This window comes from Grammomys surdaster, unplaced genomic scaffold (genome assembly GCF_004785775.1).
Source record: "Grammomys surdaster isolate TR1022 unplaced genomic scaffold, NIH_TR_1.0 126271, whole genome shotgun sequence".
Classification (NCBI taxonomy): Eukaryota; Metazoa; Chordata; class Mammalia; order Rodentia; family Muridae; genus Grammomys; species Grammomys surdaster.
This window is the reverse complement of record NW_021621071.1, coordinates 1,392,474-1,409,022: the sequence shown is the minus strand read 5'-3', so window position 1 is coordinate 1,409,022 and position 16,549 is coordinate 1,392,474. Positions and strand designations below refer to the sequence as shown.

Below are 16,549 nucleotides of genomic sequence, written 5' to 3'. Positions count from 1 at the left end.
CCAACAACTCCCAGTGACTAAATCTGGTTTGGCTATCATAGGATTTCACTGTCATATGAATAAACAGGCAAGAAGCATGTCATGTGAGACTGGTAAATCAGAACACATACGCCTTTAAGAGCTCTGAAAAGACTGTGCAGTCTAGCTGTGACAAAACACTAAGTCAGGACCCACGTGTTCTGACCCACACAGCACTGTCCCAGATTTCTGAACCAGCACAGCATTGTTCTTAACTCTGGGAATGGGGTTGAACATATGGCCTGTTGAATGTTAAAATTTTGAGAAAGGGTTTTTACTAAGCTGCCCAGGCTGGCTTTGAACTTACAATCCTCCTGCCTCAGTCTCCTAAGTAGCTGAAATTCCAGGCACATCCCACCAGGCCTGACTCTGAATTATCATACCCTTAGTAGAACGAAACACATGAACCATCTCTGTTTCTTTGTTGAAGATATTTCATTACAGTAGGCTTTTTATTCCTTCGTAAACATGGCTGGTCACCATCTTAATACTGACTACTATAAAGGATTTCTTGAATCTGTTAAGTAACTTTAAAATGCTTAGCCCCTCCCCCACTCCCCGCACCAGACACACACACTTAACTATTATGGCCTTTCAAGCAATGTGACTACCCAGCTTTTCTCATTGGCCTGAAATTCATCAAGTAGGTGAGAAGTTATTTCTTGGGTTTTAATGTCCTTGTTAGTAAAATATCCTAAGTTTTGCTAACTCACAGGTTGTTTGGGGGGTTAAATGAGGTAACACACATAAAGTGTTTAACATAATACTTGGTATATGCTCCCATTCAGGTTTCTAATTATATTCTAGATTGCAAATGTAGTCAAAATTTGCCTTTCAGAATAAGGCATTATATATCAAATTTCTTCTGATTTTCTTTAGAAACTATAAAACACTACATTAATAAAAACAACAATTAGGAAGTTACTGTGATTACAAAGATGTTTTGGTCTAGAAAGGAACTTATTCAGGTAAGCATATTGTTTTTTAAAAACAAGTAGTAATAACCTATAAACTTATAGGTATGTATACATATGTTGGAGGATTGAGTTATGGAGTCTATATTACAGAAACTCCTTATCCTAGCAATAGGACTCCATTTATCTTACTATACAAATTACTTATACTGGCCATTCTTGTCATGAAGTTAATGAAAACTTCATTTTAAAAATGTTGTTTGGGGGATGGAGAGAATCTTGGCCTTTGAGAGAGAGCACTGACTGCTCTTCCAGGAAGCCAGAGCTCAGTCCCCACCCACAGGGTGACTCTGAACTTGTCTGTAACTCCCCTTCCTGGGATCCAAAGCTCTCTTATGGCTTCTTTGGGTACCACACTTGTGCTGTAAAGATATATATGCAGGCAAAACTCTTATACACATAAAAATAAAATAAATTTTAAAATTTAAATTTGTTCCCCCAAATTACTTAAACAAGAATGAGTAGATTATACATTAAAATATTTAGGAACAAACTAGTACTATAGCTCTCTTGAAAAATGGCAGAATGAGTATAACATTACTAATACCAAAAGGTTATCATCTTATTAGTTATAGTTTTTGTTTGTTAGTTCAGGATATGGTCACAGGTAGTCCAGACTTCCCTCTACTTCACTTTATTTGCGTTGTTTGACACAGGAGCCACCAGCCACATATAGTTAGTTAACATCTAACATGTACCCAGTAGAATGAATACGCATTTAATTTTAAAAATCTACACACCAAATACTCATGTATACAAAAATCACAGTTGTATCAAGTCCTAGTTCTGTTTCAGTTCTTAGTGTCCATCAAGTCTGCAGAGTCCAGTCTCCTTGCCATTTCCTTCTCTCTCAAGGTACGTACAGATGACACATAGCTTTGTGTTTATATTTATTAAAGCCTCCGCAAAGGAATATCGTTAAGCCATATTTTCCACAATTCCGGTACTAACTCTACTGTATTTCTAGCTATGATTGGGATACATTTTTCTCTGACTTTTAAAAGTTACAGGTTCTATATAGTAACCAACAGCGCTCAGCAGACACTGCTCTAAGAATGCAGTGTCTCAGCATACTAAGTATTTGAAGACAAAGGAAGCCAAGAGAAAAGCACAGAAGGAAGAAGCCACTCTGACTGCACCTTATCTGTCTCCCTGAAACAGGCCACAAACAAATACATAATTTTCGGTGGAAAGGATCCAGTGACACACTGACACCAAGCAGAATCTCAACAAACAGGCTTGACTTCTGCCCTTCCTAATCCTTGATCTGTGCTGGTTAGTTTTTGTCAATTTGTCACAAACTAGAGTCATCTGAGAAAGACTCTTGACTAAAGAATTACCTCCATCAGATTGGCTTGTGGGCATTTTCTTGATTAATGACTGATGTAGGAGGGCCCAGCCTGCTGTCAGCAATGCTACACCTGGGCTGGTGGTCCTGGGTGGTATAGTAAAGCTAGTAAGCAGTATTTTATTTTTCATGGTCTCTTCTTCAGTTCTTGCCTCCAGGTTCCTAATTAAGTTCCTGCCCTGACTTCCCTCAGTGATGGACTGTGACAGAAAGTGTAAGCTTTACTGATTTGGTCAGTATTTTGTCACAACAATAGAAAAACTAGAGCATCCTTTGAATGTTTTTAAGGATCTGTATCACTGCTTGAGGAGCATACCACTGGATGGGATGTCCAGCCCCTTTGTCATTCTTTTTGCTCAATCAGATTTGTACTCTTCATCAACCAAAACATAAAGATATCTAAGTTTCCCTATTTGTTTCTTGAGGGGTGTGTGTGTGTGTGTTGTATTAATTTCTGAAGACTCCAGCATTATGTGATATTACATTAAATAAATGCATATTGTTTTGTCTTGTTGATATGTCTTTTATTATAGGGGATTCAGCTATGAACTTTGCAATGAATTAAAAAAGAAATACATTTTCCCACCTATATGACTAAACATTTCCTCACGTATGTTATATAAATACAATGTACTGGGGTTGGAAGATGACTCACTTGGGAAGCATGAGGTCCTGAGTTAGATTTCCCAGAACCTACACAAAAAGGGTGTGTGTGTGGTCATGTGTGCTTGTAATTCTAACATTGAAGAGTACGGAAGCAGATTCTCTGTGCTTACTGTAGCTAGTCTCACCTATTTGGTGAATTCCAGGCCATTGAGAGACCCTGTATATAAGAGAAAAGATGGGTAGTGCCTAAGGAAAATAATCAAGGTTGTCCTCTGCCCCCCACATGCCTACATGTACACATGTACCTGCACACATATGCCCAACAAATAAAATGTGCTGTGAAACTTTCATCCGAACATACACCCTGAAGTTACAAATATTCTTAAAGTTAACTATGTATAGTTAGTATGAATACAACAGGAATCAAAACATGCTTTGTAATCCTTTTAACTATTCCTAAGAACAGGAGCAAAAAATATAAGGTAGGATGAACAAAACCTACTGCTATGGATAGCAGAGACTTCACTGAGTTAAGAAATAGGTTTAATTACATTAATTGCTAGCACCACTGCTTCTGCAATTGCTTTGACACAAGAAGTTAGGACAGCTACTTTTGTTAATCATTGAGCAAAAAATGTTACTAATGTGTTAATATACAAGAGGATTTACATAGGTATTTGGAACAATGGATTGATGCTCTTTATCCAATTTAAATTACTGGAAGGAGGATCAGAGTTTAAGAGTAAGGAGCCATCTCGAGTGTCATGCCATGCAGTGTATTTGGCATAATTCCAACACCTCTCTGGATGTTTTAACTTTGCATAGTGAGCTTATGAATTTAAAGAATGCTGCTCTGCTAACCATTGATGTGGCAGATACTGCTGATAAAATTACCTATGGTCAGTATTTCTATTTTGGTCAAGCTTCAAGAATGGCATATATAGCTTGATCATGCTAGCCTTTTTTGTTCTGGGAATACTTTTATTCCTGCCCATCATGTTAAAGCTTGTCTTTAACAACATCAACATGTTAGCAGTCAAAGTACATGGCTTGAAACTGAAAATGAACCCCCAGACAGAGTTAGTAAATTAACAGGCTGGCAAGCCAAGGATGGGTATGATTCTGCACAGAGCCTTACCAACCTAAGACAGAAATGCATTGCCTTTGCTAATGAATATTCCATGATGGGTAAGGAAGGCATTCTTGTCAGAACAACCTAAGACAGGCTTGTTTATGAAATAAAAAAGGGGGAGAGGTCAAGAGCTTTTGGGGCTGCTTGGCAAGAATCTGACATGGGCTAAGGATAAGGAAATGGGCTTCAGGCAGGAATCTGACATTAGGCTAGAACAAAGAAGTAATTTCAGGCAGGAATCTAAATCTTAGGCTAGAACAAAGAAGTAAACTTAAGACATGAAATGACTTTGGGCAAAAACAGAGAAGTAGGCTCAGATATTCTGGTCATCCTGATAAGCCCTTAGAAACAGTGATCATGGGAGTGCTCACAAAACTTTTATTGCCTTGCTTGTTCTTTGACTATTTGTGTTTATTATTTTGCTTGTTCCTTGATTATTTGCATCTATTGTATTGCTAGTTCCTTAATCTAGAACTGACCTTACTACTTGCAGGTAATTAAAGTGGCATAAAAGCAAAACAGAGGAGGGGGGGATAGGATAGGGGGTTTCTAGGGAGGGGAAATGGGGAAAGGAAATGTCATCTGAAATGTAAAAGAAGAGAAGAGAAGAGAAGAGAAGAGAAGAGAAGAGAAGAGAAGAGAAGAGAAGAGAAGAGAAGAGAAGAGAAGAGAAGAGAAGAGAAGAGAAATAGGTTTCCAGGGCTGGAGAGATGGCTCAGCAGTTAACAGCACTGACTGTTCTCCCAGGGGTACTGAGTTCAATTCCCAGCAACTATATGGTAGCTCACAACCATCTGTAATGGGATCCAATGCCCTCTTTTGGAGTGTCTGAAGACAGCTACAGTGTACTCACATATATAAACTAAACAAATAAATCTTTAAAAAGAAAGGAAGGAAGGAAAGAAGGTAGGAAGGAAGGAAGGAAGGAAGGAAGGAAGGAAGGAAGGAAGGAAAGAAGGAAGGAAGGGAGAGAGGAAAGGAAGGAGGGAGGGAGGGGGGAGGGAGGGAGGAAGGAAGGAAGGAAGAAAGGAAAGAAAGAAAGAAAGAAAGAAAGAAAGAAAGAAAGAAAGAAAGAAAGAAAGAGGGGTTTCTTTCAACCATTAAGCTGATTCCAAAAACTTTTAAGAAACTCTCATCACTGCTACTATATCTGATCAGAAAAAAAGTTGGAAGTCAAATCCCTTGACAAATTTTGAAAACTCATTTAACTTTTATCAATCTATAGAGTGCCACTACAACACTATAGTGGTGCTTTAAAAAATACTAACTTAGAATGACCATGTCCTATTTTAATTATAGGATAGAGTTGCAAAGATGTTGTTCATTATCTGTTAAATATATATGAAGCGGAAGTTTTTGGTAGTGTCATGTGATGCAGACTCCTGTGGTAAGGAGGCAAACCCCATGGAGGACACATGATGTCTGGAGAGAGTATAAGTAGGACTCAATGGGCAGCAATGGGGCTCTTGCATAGCTAGCTCTGCAACGGTTCACTGGTCTCTCATCTTCACTCATCTTTGCTTTGTTGAAAGAGGCATGGCAGAGAACTTTTCCTGGCATTCCAGCTGGTTCTGATTGCTCCCACTGACTTGTACAAATGTGGTGGAGGCTGACTGTTTTTGCTGGATCATGTCAGCACTTCTGATTCATGTTTGGTATTCTGATACTACTGAATTGGACTGCTGGTATCCTAACAAACAGAGATTGGAATTGCACCCAAAGAACTCCTTCTAACCAGGCCCACAACCCTTTGTCCTACCTACTATCTTTTCTCCCCGACCTTTGGATGGTGGGCTAGGAGTTGGGGGTGGGAGGTGGGGGAGGGTGGTTGAAGTGTTTGAGAACCCTTATTAAAAGTAGGTTTAAAAAAAAAAACTAAGCCTATGTGTTTATATTTTATTTCATATGAATAAATTTAAAATACTTAAAAGTGTCTTGTCAAAAACATGACACCTGAAACATCTCTGAGTGGAGCTCTCAGATTTCAGTTTGAGAAGTTCTGCAGCATCCTACATACCAAAACCAGTATTACTCAGAAGAGAGCAACGGTTACCAGTCAGTACATCCCAAGTACTCCACAGCATCTCAGTTAGTCCAAGTATAGACCTTTATACTTTTCATATATACTACATGGTTTAAAAATATCAACAGAAAATTTCCTATGAACACGTACAGGATTTCATTTCAGTGCCTTCATTTTAAATGTCAGAAAAATGTCCTATTACATAATGAGAACAACAATACGCCTACCTTGCTCTTTGACATTGAAAGTGAAGAGTCATCTTTATTTTGAGAAATGTCTTCTTTTCCTCTTTCAAAACCTTTGGGGGAAATGGCAATATTCAATTATTACAACCTTTGAATATACAGTCATTAATGTTAAAGAGCAAACATGAGCCACTCAATTTAGATATGCTTGCTATTTATCTGTGCTCATAGAGTTCAAAATCTTATGGCTTAGTCATCCCACTACATTTCGTTCAAATTAAGGTGGAGCCTCAGAACGCTCAGCCCTAGCATAACTGTCTCCTGAGAGGCTTTATCCAACAGCTGATGGAAACAGATGTAGACACCCACAGCCAAACATCAGGCAGAGCTCAAGGAGTCTTGTGGATGAGTGGGGGGATGGACTGAGGGAGTCAGAGGGGTCAAGGACATCACAAGAAGACCTACAGAGTCAACTAACCTGGGGCCATGGGGGCTCTCAGAGACTAAACCACTAACCAAAGAGCATTCAGGGGCTGGACCTAGGCCCCCTACACATGTAGCAGATGTGCAGTTTGGTCTCCATGTAGGTTCCCTCACAAGAGGAGCAGGGGCTGACTCTGACTCTGTTGCCTGTCTTTAGATCCCTTTCCCCTAGCTGGGTTGTCTTGTCTGGCCTCAGTGGGAGAGGGTGAGCCTTAGTCCTGTTGTAACTTGATGTGCCAGGGTGGTTTGGTACCCAGGAGAGGTTTTCCCTTCTCTGAAGAGAATCAGAAGGAGTTATAGGGAGAGAGGGGCTGCAATCAGGATGTAAAATGAATAAATTAATGAAAAAAACTAAGGTAGAGCCAAACTATATTCTGTAGGTTTTTGTTTGAACTTGGAGAGCTGGCTCAAGGGTTAAGAACACTTGCTGTTCTTCCAAAGGACATAAGAACTCTCATCAGGCACTTCAGGGATCTGTCAGCTCCCTTCTGCCCTCATACTTACATACACATGGAATTCATCAACACAATTGAGCACATGTATACATTAATAAAATGAAAATTTAAAAGAACATAGTTATGAAGGGGTAGATGGAGAAAGAAGGGGTGGATCTGGGAGGAGTTCGTGAGAGGATGGAGGGTGAGTATGCTCATATGACAGAACTATGTTGCATGCATTGTGAAATTCTCAAATAACGAAGAAAGAGGCAATCAAGAGTTCCCCCGAGTCCACCAATGTCAACCTGAATATTATTTTCTGTGCTGCTGGGACAGTTCACATGATATCATCCTCTTAGAGCTTTTGGCCTAGCAAGCATTTATTTTTTTTTTTTTGAGATAGTGTTGGTGTAGCCAAGGCTAGCCTTGGACTCAGTAAAGAACTAAGAAAGACCTTGAACTTCTGATTCCCCCTGCCTCTACTTTCTGAGTGCTTAGAGGCTTGCAGCACTTCACCCAGTGTATACAGTTATGGAGAACACAATCATCACCATGTACATGTTAGAAATGTTCTCTGCTAATCCAGATAAATCCCAGAACGCCAGTGATTTCTGAACTGAGAGAACCATCCAAGCTAGCTTTTCTCTCTTACTGTCAACTAGAAGGATATTTCATAAGGTGATAAAGAAGGGTGGGGGATTAACTCTTCAGTAAGAACACATCAAAGAGGGGAGAAGGTATAGGAGAGGACAAGGGGTGGGGGGGGAAGGAAAAAGGGAGAAGGAAGGGGGAAGAAAAACAAACAAGAAAAGGAAGAGAAGAAAAGGAAGGGAAGGAAGAAGCAAGAGGACTCAAGCAACCAATCACTCAGTCTGGTTGCAGGGCACGTGCCTGCAGTACCAGCAATTTGGGAGGCTGGGGCAGGAAGAATTCTAATATTTTTACTAAATTAAATCTGTAGTCTGAAAATATTTCTCTCTCTAGAAAAGGTAAAGATTACTCAGTTTGAATATGGGGGTGGGGAGATTCTCATAAATGCAACATTTATGAGATTTTCGGATGAAAACTTAAAGAGATTTGGAATTTAAATACCAAGTGAATTATAAGTTACAAAATGAAGCTTGAAATTTAAAAAATGTACTCAAAGCAATAAATATACCCATAAAGGATTCTCAATACTAATGACTAACGCACCTTCAAAGAACCTCTAAATTACACGTAGAAGAACACACTTTTTAAGACTTCAGTTTACTCAGTGTTGTTTTAGTCTCGGCTCAATCTCTATCAACCCACTTACTAGGTTAAAAACAAAGCCCAGCTCACTGTATGTATATCCACATATTATTTCTAAGATAGAACAGTAACGAAAACAAAGCTATAAATTAAACTTTGAGTGTATATGTGAACAAGTCTCTTGTCCATGTGCCCTGTGGTTGACGTCACTGTCTTTTCAATCACTTTATACTTTATTTTGTGAGATGAGGTCTCTCTCTGAACCTTGTCCATCTGGCTAGTTAGCCTGAAACCCCCAGCAAGCCTCCTGCCTCCACCTTCCCAGCACTGGATTACAAGGATGCTCTGCTGTACTTAGTGGGCATGGGTGCTGGGGATCTCAACTCAGGCCCCCATGATTTCACAGAGTACCTTGCCAACTGACTGTGCCCCAACACTACAGCAAACATTAAAATGCCAACAATCTCCAGTGTCCCAAATGCTAGAAAACAATAGTCATGAACCTAGGTTATGTATGACTTGTCAAACCAAATAAATAAGTTCCATTTTATCAAAGTGTCATATTTTGAACTTGCAAATCATACAATTATCATCATATCAAAGTGTATAGTTAACTTCAAATTATTTTTTAATTTTATCTACAAGTGGGTGAAGTTAAATGCTTTCTAAAATATGCAAATCTGGTCAAATTTCTTAAATGTCAACTAAAATTTTTAAAAAGTGGATGATCAACATAAAACATACAGAACATATAAAAAAAAACACTCCTCCAAAAGCTCTACAATAAAAAATTTTCCAAATTGCACACTGGGCTTCCAAAGGAAATTCCAAAGCAATATGCAAAAAATTGTTGCTAGTGTTTATGCTAGATCTTCTCATGAGACTGGATAGATCTGAATTCCTAAAAAGGTACAAAATAATCTACCTTTTAAAAAGCACCTGCCATATAAGTTTAATAATCGAGACCTTTTCTTTAAAACTTATGCCATGAAAGTATATTTATTAGGACCTTTAGGGCGGTGTCAAAAATATTTAGTAGTGGTCAAGTATGGTGGTACCCACCCCTAATCTCAGCACTTGGGGAACACAAGCTGGTCTGGTGGATCTCTCAGAGTTTGAGGACAGCCTGGTCTACAGAGCAAGCTCCAGGACAGCCAAGACAACGTAGTGAGAGCCTGTCTAGGCCACTGCTTCCAACTATTTGTCAGAAAAGGCTACTGTGTAGAGAGGAGGTAAGGACTCCAATAAAGAAGGGTGACAGTCCGTCCCACTGCTGCTCATCATGAAGACAGGAGAACAGCTGAGAACACACATGGAGTGGTACCCAAGCACGAGTGCCATCAGTTGTTAGCTGTGGAGCAGGGACAAGCAATTTAACCCAGGGCTGCCATTTTGCTACAAGGGAGATTGCTGGAGAGTCTGAAGAGAGTGTCACAGTACTCTCTAAAATCAAAACATACTGATACCTTTCCAGAATGTTCTCATCAACACTAATACAAGAGAATTCCCCGATGACAGTTCAACCAAAAATGAACTAGTCACAGGTAACTTGGACACCTGTGGTATCCTTTTGTTTTAATGTTTTCATATATTTGGAAGTCATAGGCTCACAATAATTCTACTGAAGAGAACTCTTCTGTCAGGTAATTATAAATCCATGTCAAGTTTTGTTTGGCTTCTAGTGACTTTAGTTCCTTGTCTACATTAATTTTATATTAGATAATTTCTTAGCACACAGTTTACTTCTACTAAAACAGGATCCTGGTTCTGAGTAAATCAGCTTTGCAAAGAATACGAATGCTAGCATAACTGACAAGCTGCATTCCAGGAGCAAACTTGGCTTGTTAATCATTACTGCTTAGATATAACACAAACCATTTTATGTTGCTTTGGTCTTTTAAAAATTGCTTATATTTCTACAAATTCATGTTTAATAACCATCTACTAAGTAATCTACTAAGTAAATGTACACACACACTTACGCTGAATATTCAAGAACTATAAAATTGTACAGAAAAAAATGCTAAGAGGGTACAAAAGGTGAATGAACAGGTAATAATGCTTGCCAGCCACTAATCACGACAACCTGTGTACAATTCTCCAGGACCTAGACAGTGGAAAGAATCAAATCCTGCAAGTTGTTCTCTGACCTCAACATGAGCCCACAGCATGCCTGCATACACACGCATACTAAATAACTGTAATTTAAAAAATCTTTCCTATTTATCTGTGGATATTTTGCTTGAATTTATGTATGTGTAACACATGCAGACCTGGTACTCGTGGAGTCCAGAAGAGGGTGTCTGAACCTCTGAAACTGGAGCTACGGGCACTGTGAGCCACCATGTGGGTGCTGGGAATAGAACCTGAGTCCTCTGAAAGAGGAGTCAGTGCTCTTAACCACTGAGCCATCTCTCTGGGCCTGAATAATTGTAATTTTTTAAATTTAAGACATAAAACACTACTTTTAAAAGCCTGAAGTAAAGCTTATGTCTTTATAGGTGATTTCTTTGCTAAGAGTTTCCCACAATTCTTAGGTAGTGTTCTAGAAACAAGTACAATGGTAAATAAGAGCTGAGATGTAGAGATGTAATTAGACCCAAACGAAGCAAAGCACTCGGCATTGCAATGTTATTACAAGCACACGGGCAAGGGTGGAGCTCTAGGGTACAGCTCATTATCAGCAAAACAATGCACTGCTTGGTAGAAGAGTGTGGGAAAGAAGGATAGAGACAGAAGCAGAAATAGATAAAACTTCCTATAAAAATGAAAAATGAAAAAATAACTGATTTGTAAGATAAAGTTATCTTTAAATATCACGGATGTAGAATTAATTCTCCTCTAATGCTACGAGATGAAAGCAAATGCATTTAAGAAAATTTTCAGGACAATAAAATATCTCAAAAGACATCAGATGTCTATTTCTTTTTACCTTTAACTTAAATACACAACAAAAAAGTCCTTTTTCTGGGGTACCTGATTCTACTGCTTGACTGACAAAGCTGATACTCTGAAGAGCTTTTATCACAGAACATAGGAGAATCCCTACAAGATTTCTCTACTGGAAGAACTGGGAGACACAGCAAATCATTTATTCTTTTGACAAAATAAACTCACAATGATGCCTTCAATTTTCTAAGTAAGTATATATCAAACTTTCAAACAGTAAAGTTTCTCTTGTTTACCAAGGTCACTGATTCTTCCTTAATACTAAGCAGATCTATGGTGGGAAGGTCAACAAATAGCATGTGCTATATTATACCTAGCAACAGCTTAAAAACAGTCAAGAAGACAAACACAAAACAGGAACCAAGTCTCATTATGTAAAAGCAAAGGCTGCACATAACAGTATTTAAAAGCTTCATTAGAGTGTATTTTAAAGTCACTTCTGAATAAAGATACACTAAAATTTACACCGCGTAAGGACATAAACGAAGCATGCTCGTAACCACACCATGTTAAGAAGACAATACAGATTAAATACTACTCAAAGCTTATGTTACTTAGGTATAGCTTAGAGCCATGGGTTTTATTTTTTTGTAAACCTTGCTAGAAAAGAATATGAAATTAGTGAATTTATAATAATTTATTAAATGTTTAGTTATCTCAAGACAATGCTTATTATTGTCATGGTTATTCACAAAGGCCCAAAACGGTTAGAGGTAAAACAGAAACTCTACTTCAAATTCAAAAAAATGTGTGTGTGTGTGTATATATATGTATATGTATATGTATATGTATATGTATATGTATATGTATATATATATATATATATTAAAATGAATAACCAAATGTTTGTCACAATAAATTGTTTTCAAATAAAAGCTCAAGCTGTCTACATCTTATTGACCAATCATTTAATGCCTAAATGATAGCTTTAAACTATCTAATTTCATTTAATAAATATTATACTGTATATAATAATATTTTTCTTAGCAAAAATTAATTCCACATGAATAAGCCTAGCAAAATATATACTTAAATAGAAAACTTTACTATAGTCAAGAATTAAAAGATTGTAAGATTAGCACATATGTTAAACATTAATTATATTGACTACTTTACAGAAATGGCTAATTATTCATGCTAAATGTCTGGGTTTCATCTGCTAAAACCTGTCAATACAATTTCTTTACAGGAATATGTATGTATTATTTATCAAATTCAGGAATGCTTTAATTGTCATCAAGGGTCATATATTTACTGCTACGATTAAATCAAAATACATATGATAAAAAAAATCGAGATTCCTATTTTACTGACTCATTAGCTCTCAAGTTTTAGCTGAAGAGACTATTACAAGAAAATGAGGGTAAGCCCAGCCATAGAAACGCAATTACTGAAAGCTAAGCTTTCACAACAGAATTGTTTAAATGAAACATAATATTAAGATTGTAAAATCCCTGTGTTGTTTTCATTAAGAAAATGTAAGAAATTAAGACAAGAACACAAGATTAAACAAACAAACCTTGTAAGGAAGGAGAAAGTTCATTGTATCCTCCAAACGAAGCATTCCGGACAAGCTTTCGGCCATCAATTCGTGGAGGGAATAAAACAGATGAAACCCCAGTACATGACGAAAATCTACGATGCTGTGAACTCTCCTCTTTCATGGTTTAGAAGGTCTATTTAATATATATGCTCACCCAGAAGGCTAATTAGCCCAATATGGCAAAGGCAGGCTTTTCTCTCACATCCAAATGTAGCAAACCAGCACAAACAAAGGACACACACATTTAACAGCAAAGGAGGACCAGAGACTGTCAAATCAGCAATAAACAGATAGAGAGACTGACGGCAAAGGCACTGAGCCAGACAACTGGTCCTTTTTTAGAAAACGAGTTGATTAAAGGGCTATTCCACTAATGCTTTCTGTTTATATCAAAGGAAGGATGCCCTGCACTGAACCGCTCGCCGCTTTAGAAAAACAAAGCAAGATCAATACTTAGTCATTCTGATGAAGTAATAGGGTCCCTTCTTTTCTCAAGACAGCAAGCCTTTCACCACATCTATTATGTTTTTGTAGTATCTAGCCACATCTCCCTCCTCTCCCGACTCTTTTCTTTTCAGCTTTTGGTTACTTCAAAAATAGATCTCAACATTATACTTTTTATCTTTCCTGAAGCTTCTAGATTTATATCTAATCTGCTGCTTGTCTTGGCCATGATTAAGAATTCATAAGGAAAGATATTCTTTCAAGTACAATTTTGATGGATCACAACTGCTAAAGCAGAGAATTAACATGTAAGTTTTACTTCTAAGAGGAATGCAGGAGTCTGAAGGCACCCTTAATGTAAACCACTCACCACAGAGGACGAATGACACCACACAGATCCTGCTCGCTCTAGCATACACACCCTTGAAGCATTAGCTGCTATCGTTCCTCATCCTTGTATTTAAAGTGTTCAAAATACATCATCTACCAATGACTTTTGCCCATAGAAAAACAAATAATTTGCTGTTTAGAAAGTAATAACCTATCTCCTTATGCCTAACTTTTATAATTCCTAAGAATTCTTCTCATTTTATTAAAATTACTTTTGCCTTATCCTATCTTACTCCATTCAAGTTAAACTTGGTGGTTTATTCTTACAAGAACTTTGCCCTAAGATTCAGTTTCTTTCTAACCATGAGTACACTTTAAAGCCAAGTCTTGGTTCATATAAAACATCATTCCATATAACTTTAAGAGTATTTCTTCTTAAAAAAAAAAAAAGCATTTAAAAACTCAGTTTCCAATAGTGAGGGTGGTACATGCCTTTAATCCCAGCACTCAAGGGGCAGAAGCAGGGTGTCTACGTAGTGAGTTGCAGGTCTACATATAAAACACTAAATTTCCTGTATAATGCTATCCCCCCACCTTGGGCAAAGGCATTTCAAAAATCATTGTAAAATTAAGTTTATAGAGCTGCGGTGTCATCTGAGGGCCTCTGTTCCTGCCTTGTTTCACTCTTCCCCATACCATAAAATGTAAATGACTAGTAATTGTAGACAATCAGAAAATTATAATTAATTCATATAGTTGGTGCTTGCCTTTAAAGGACTAAAGAAGATATTATCACAAAAGGCATTATCCTCTTACAGTTAAGTAGGGTTTAAATTTAATAGGGTCTCTATTTCCTTATCTATAAAACACTAAGAGTAGCATCTATATTATAGGATTATTGTGTAAATTCTACAAAGATTCCAGGTAAAAGCATTAGAATAATGTGTTCTCTCCTAAAGTTCAAGGAACATCAGAGGAAAGAAGTTGTTTTTGTGTCTTAAAGACCATAAACAAGGACAGGAATACATCTGCAACACAAACTTGACAATGAACCTGAGATGCACAAACATAGGCTCAAGAGGCACAAAAGCCATGTCATATGTCAGTCTTTGTATCAAAAAGTCCTTTTGTACAAATTCACAGCAGCAAATTACACTGGATTATGTGTCAAATGGACGAATTAATATTTTAAAATAAATTTTAAATAATATTTAAAATAATACTAGAGACATACAAGCAATGTCTCTAATATTTCAAAGAGAATGGTGCCCCATTTAGAAAGCTTAACCCTGCCAAAGTCTCAATTATGCACACTAGAATATACTAACAATATTTAAAATACTATAGGTTTCAAAATCCTACTTTTCATTCATATTTTTATTTACTTTTGTTTATTTTTTTAAAGAATCATCAAGTGCATCGCTGGCCAGTTCAGGTTCTAAAACAGAGTCAAATTTGATACACAAAGTATCCAGTGTTCGAATGAGTTCACCATCCCCCAAGCCTCTACATCATCTCCAACCAGATGCTATGTGACTCTGCCCCACAACCTGCTCTTCTCTTGCTGATAGAATTGAGAAAATACTCATATAAATAATTTCCTTTAGTGCTTACTTCTGTCCAGTACACCAAGTAGAAAAGACCATACCAGTATATATACTGTTAAAAAAAAAAAGGTAACAGTAAATCAGCACTGTTTAAGATATAAAAGATCACCAAGTCAAACAGCTACTTTCACCAAAAAGTCCCCTGCCAGGGGACTGTCTTCCACAAGGAGAGCTGCATGGGTCACCTTCACCCAGGTTCTTCTCTGGCCTAAAGCTTGTCCTAGTGTCTACTAGAATTCTGTCTCTTTCCCTAGACCCACATGTGAATTAACTGAGAAGACCTCCAGTACAAGAGTATATCCTACTTTTCATTTGATAGGCTACTTACTGTAAGCTAAACAGTACAAACCACCGCCATAGTCCTGCTACCAGCAACAGCCCAGAATCCAATCACAAGTAATGCCAAGCCCTGTTTTCTAGCACTCACTAATGATTACTAGTCTTTTTCCACAGAGTATTATGACTGTAGCAAAATAACTGATACGTACAATTTAAAAGGAAAAAAAGAAGGGTTTAGGCCCATGGTCTCAGAGGTTTTAGTCCATGTTTGCTTTGGCTTGCCCCATTGCTAAGGCATGCAGTGAGACAGAACACCACAGTGGCAGTAGCATGTGACAAAACCTGCTTATTTCACAGTAGCCAGGAAGCCAGGGGGACAAGAGGACCTAAGGACATGATTTACCTTCTACTAGTCTATTTGAAAGCTAGGCTTTATCAAGGGCTTACTCTGCTGACAAAGTTAGAGCCCCCGAGATGCAGTTACTTCAATAGCCCCAACACCAGGGGACTAAGCCCAAAACACGTGAGCTTTTGGGTTCATTTATATCAAAACCATAACATGACTCTTTGTAAATTCTCAAAGAAATCAAGGCATGCTACAACCAGGAGAGTTTTTTGGCTTATCCTTCTCTGGTAACATTGTCCCTTCTTTACACAAGGACTTGTTGAATGGGCAGAAGATATCTGAACTGAGGCTGTCTCTGTAATTTGAGTTCCTGGAGAATGAACTACAAAACAACTTGCTTATAAGTGAGTGTGAACTTAACTTAGTCTAATTTTGCAGCAGAAAGTCAGATGTCAGCCAAGATCATAAAGCCACTAAGCTTCAGCCAATTACAGGCAACCAACTGATCAGGCCATGCTCAAATGAGGCGAAAGCTATCTTGTGCTGTGCTTTTGTGTTCCGTCTGTCAACGTTCACTGTTCCACACTGCAGAGCAGAACTCTCAGAACCTCT

General features: G+C 37.8%; 1 protein-coding gene across 4 annotated transcripts in view; it reads right to left on the bottom strand.

Moving 5' to 3' along the window:
- The window catches only part of Osbpl8 (oxysterol binding protein like 8), a 134,906-nt gene that overhangs the window by 38,874 nt on the left and 79,483 nt on the right, over positions 1-16,549 (bottom strand). For all 4 annotated transcript variants that reach the window (XM_028759031.1, XM_028759032.1, XM_028759033.1 and 1 more), the window contains one exon: positions 6,329-6,399. In XM_028759031.1, coding sequence (XP_028614864.1) covers positions 6,329-6,399 — 71 coding nt within the window. The remainder of the gene's footprint in view (positions 1-6,328; positions 6,400-16,549) is intronic.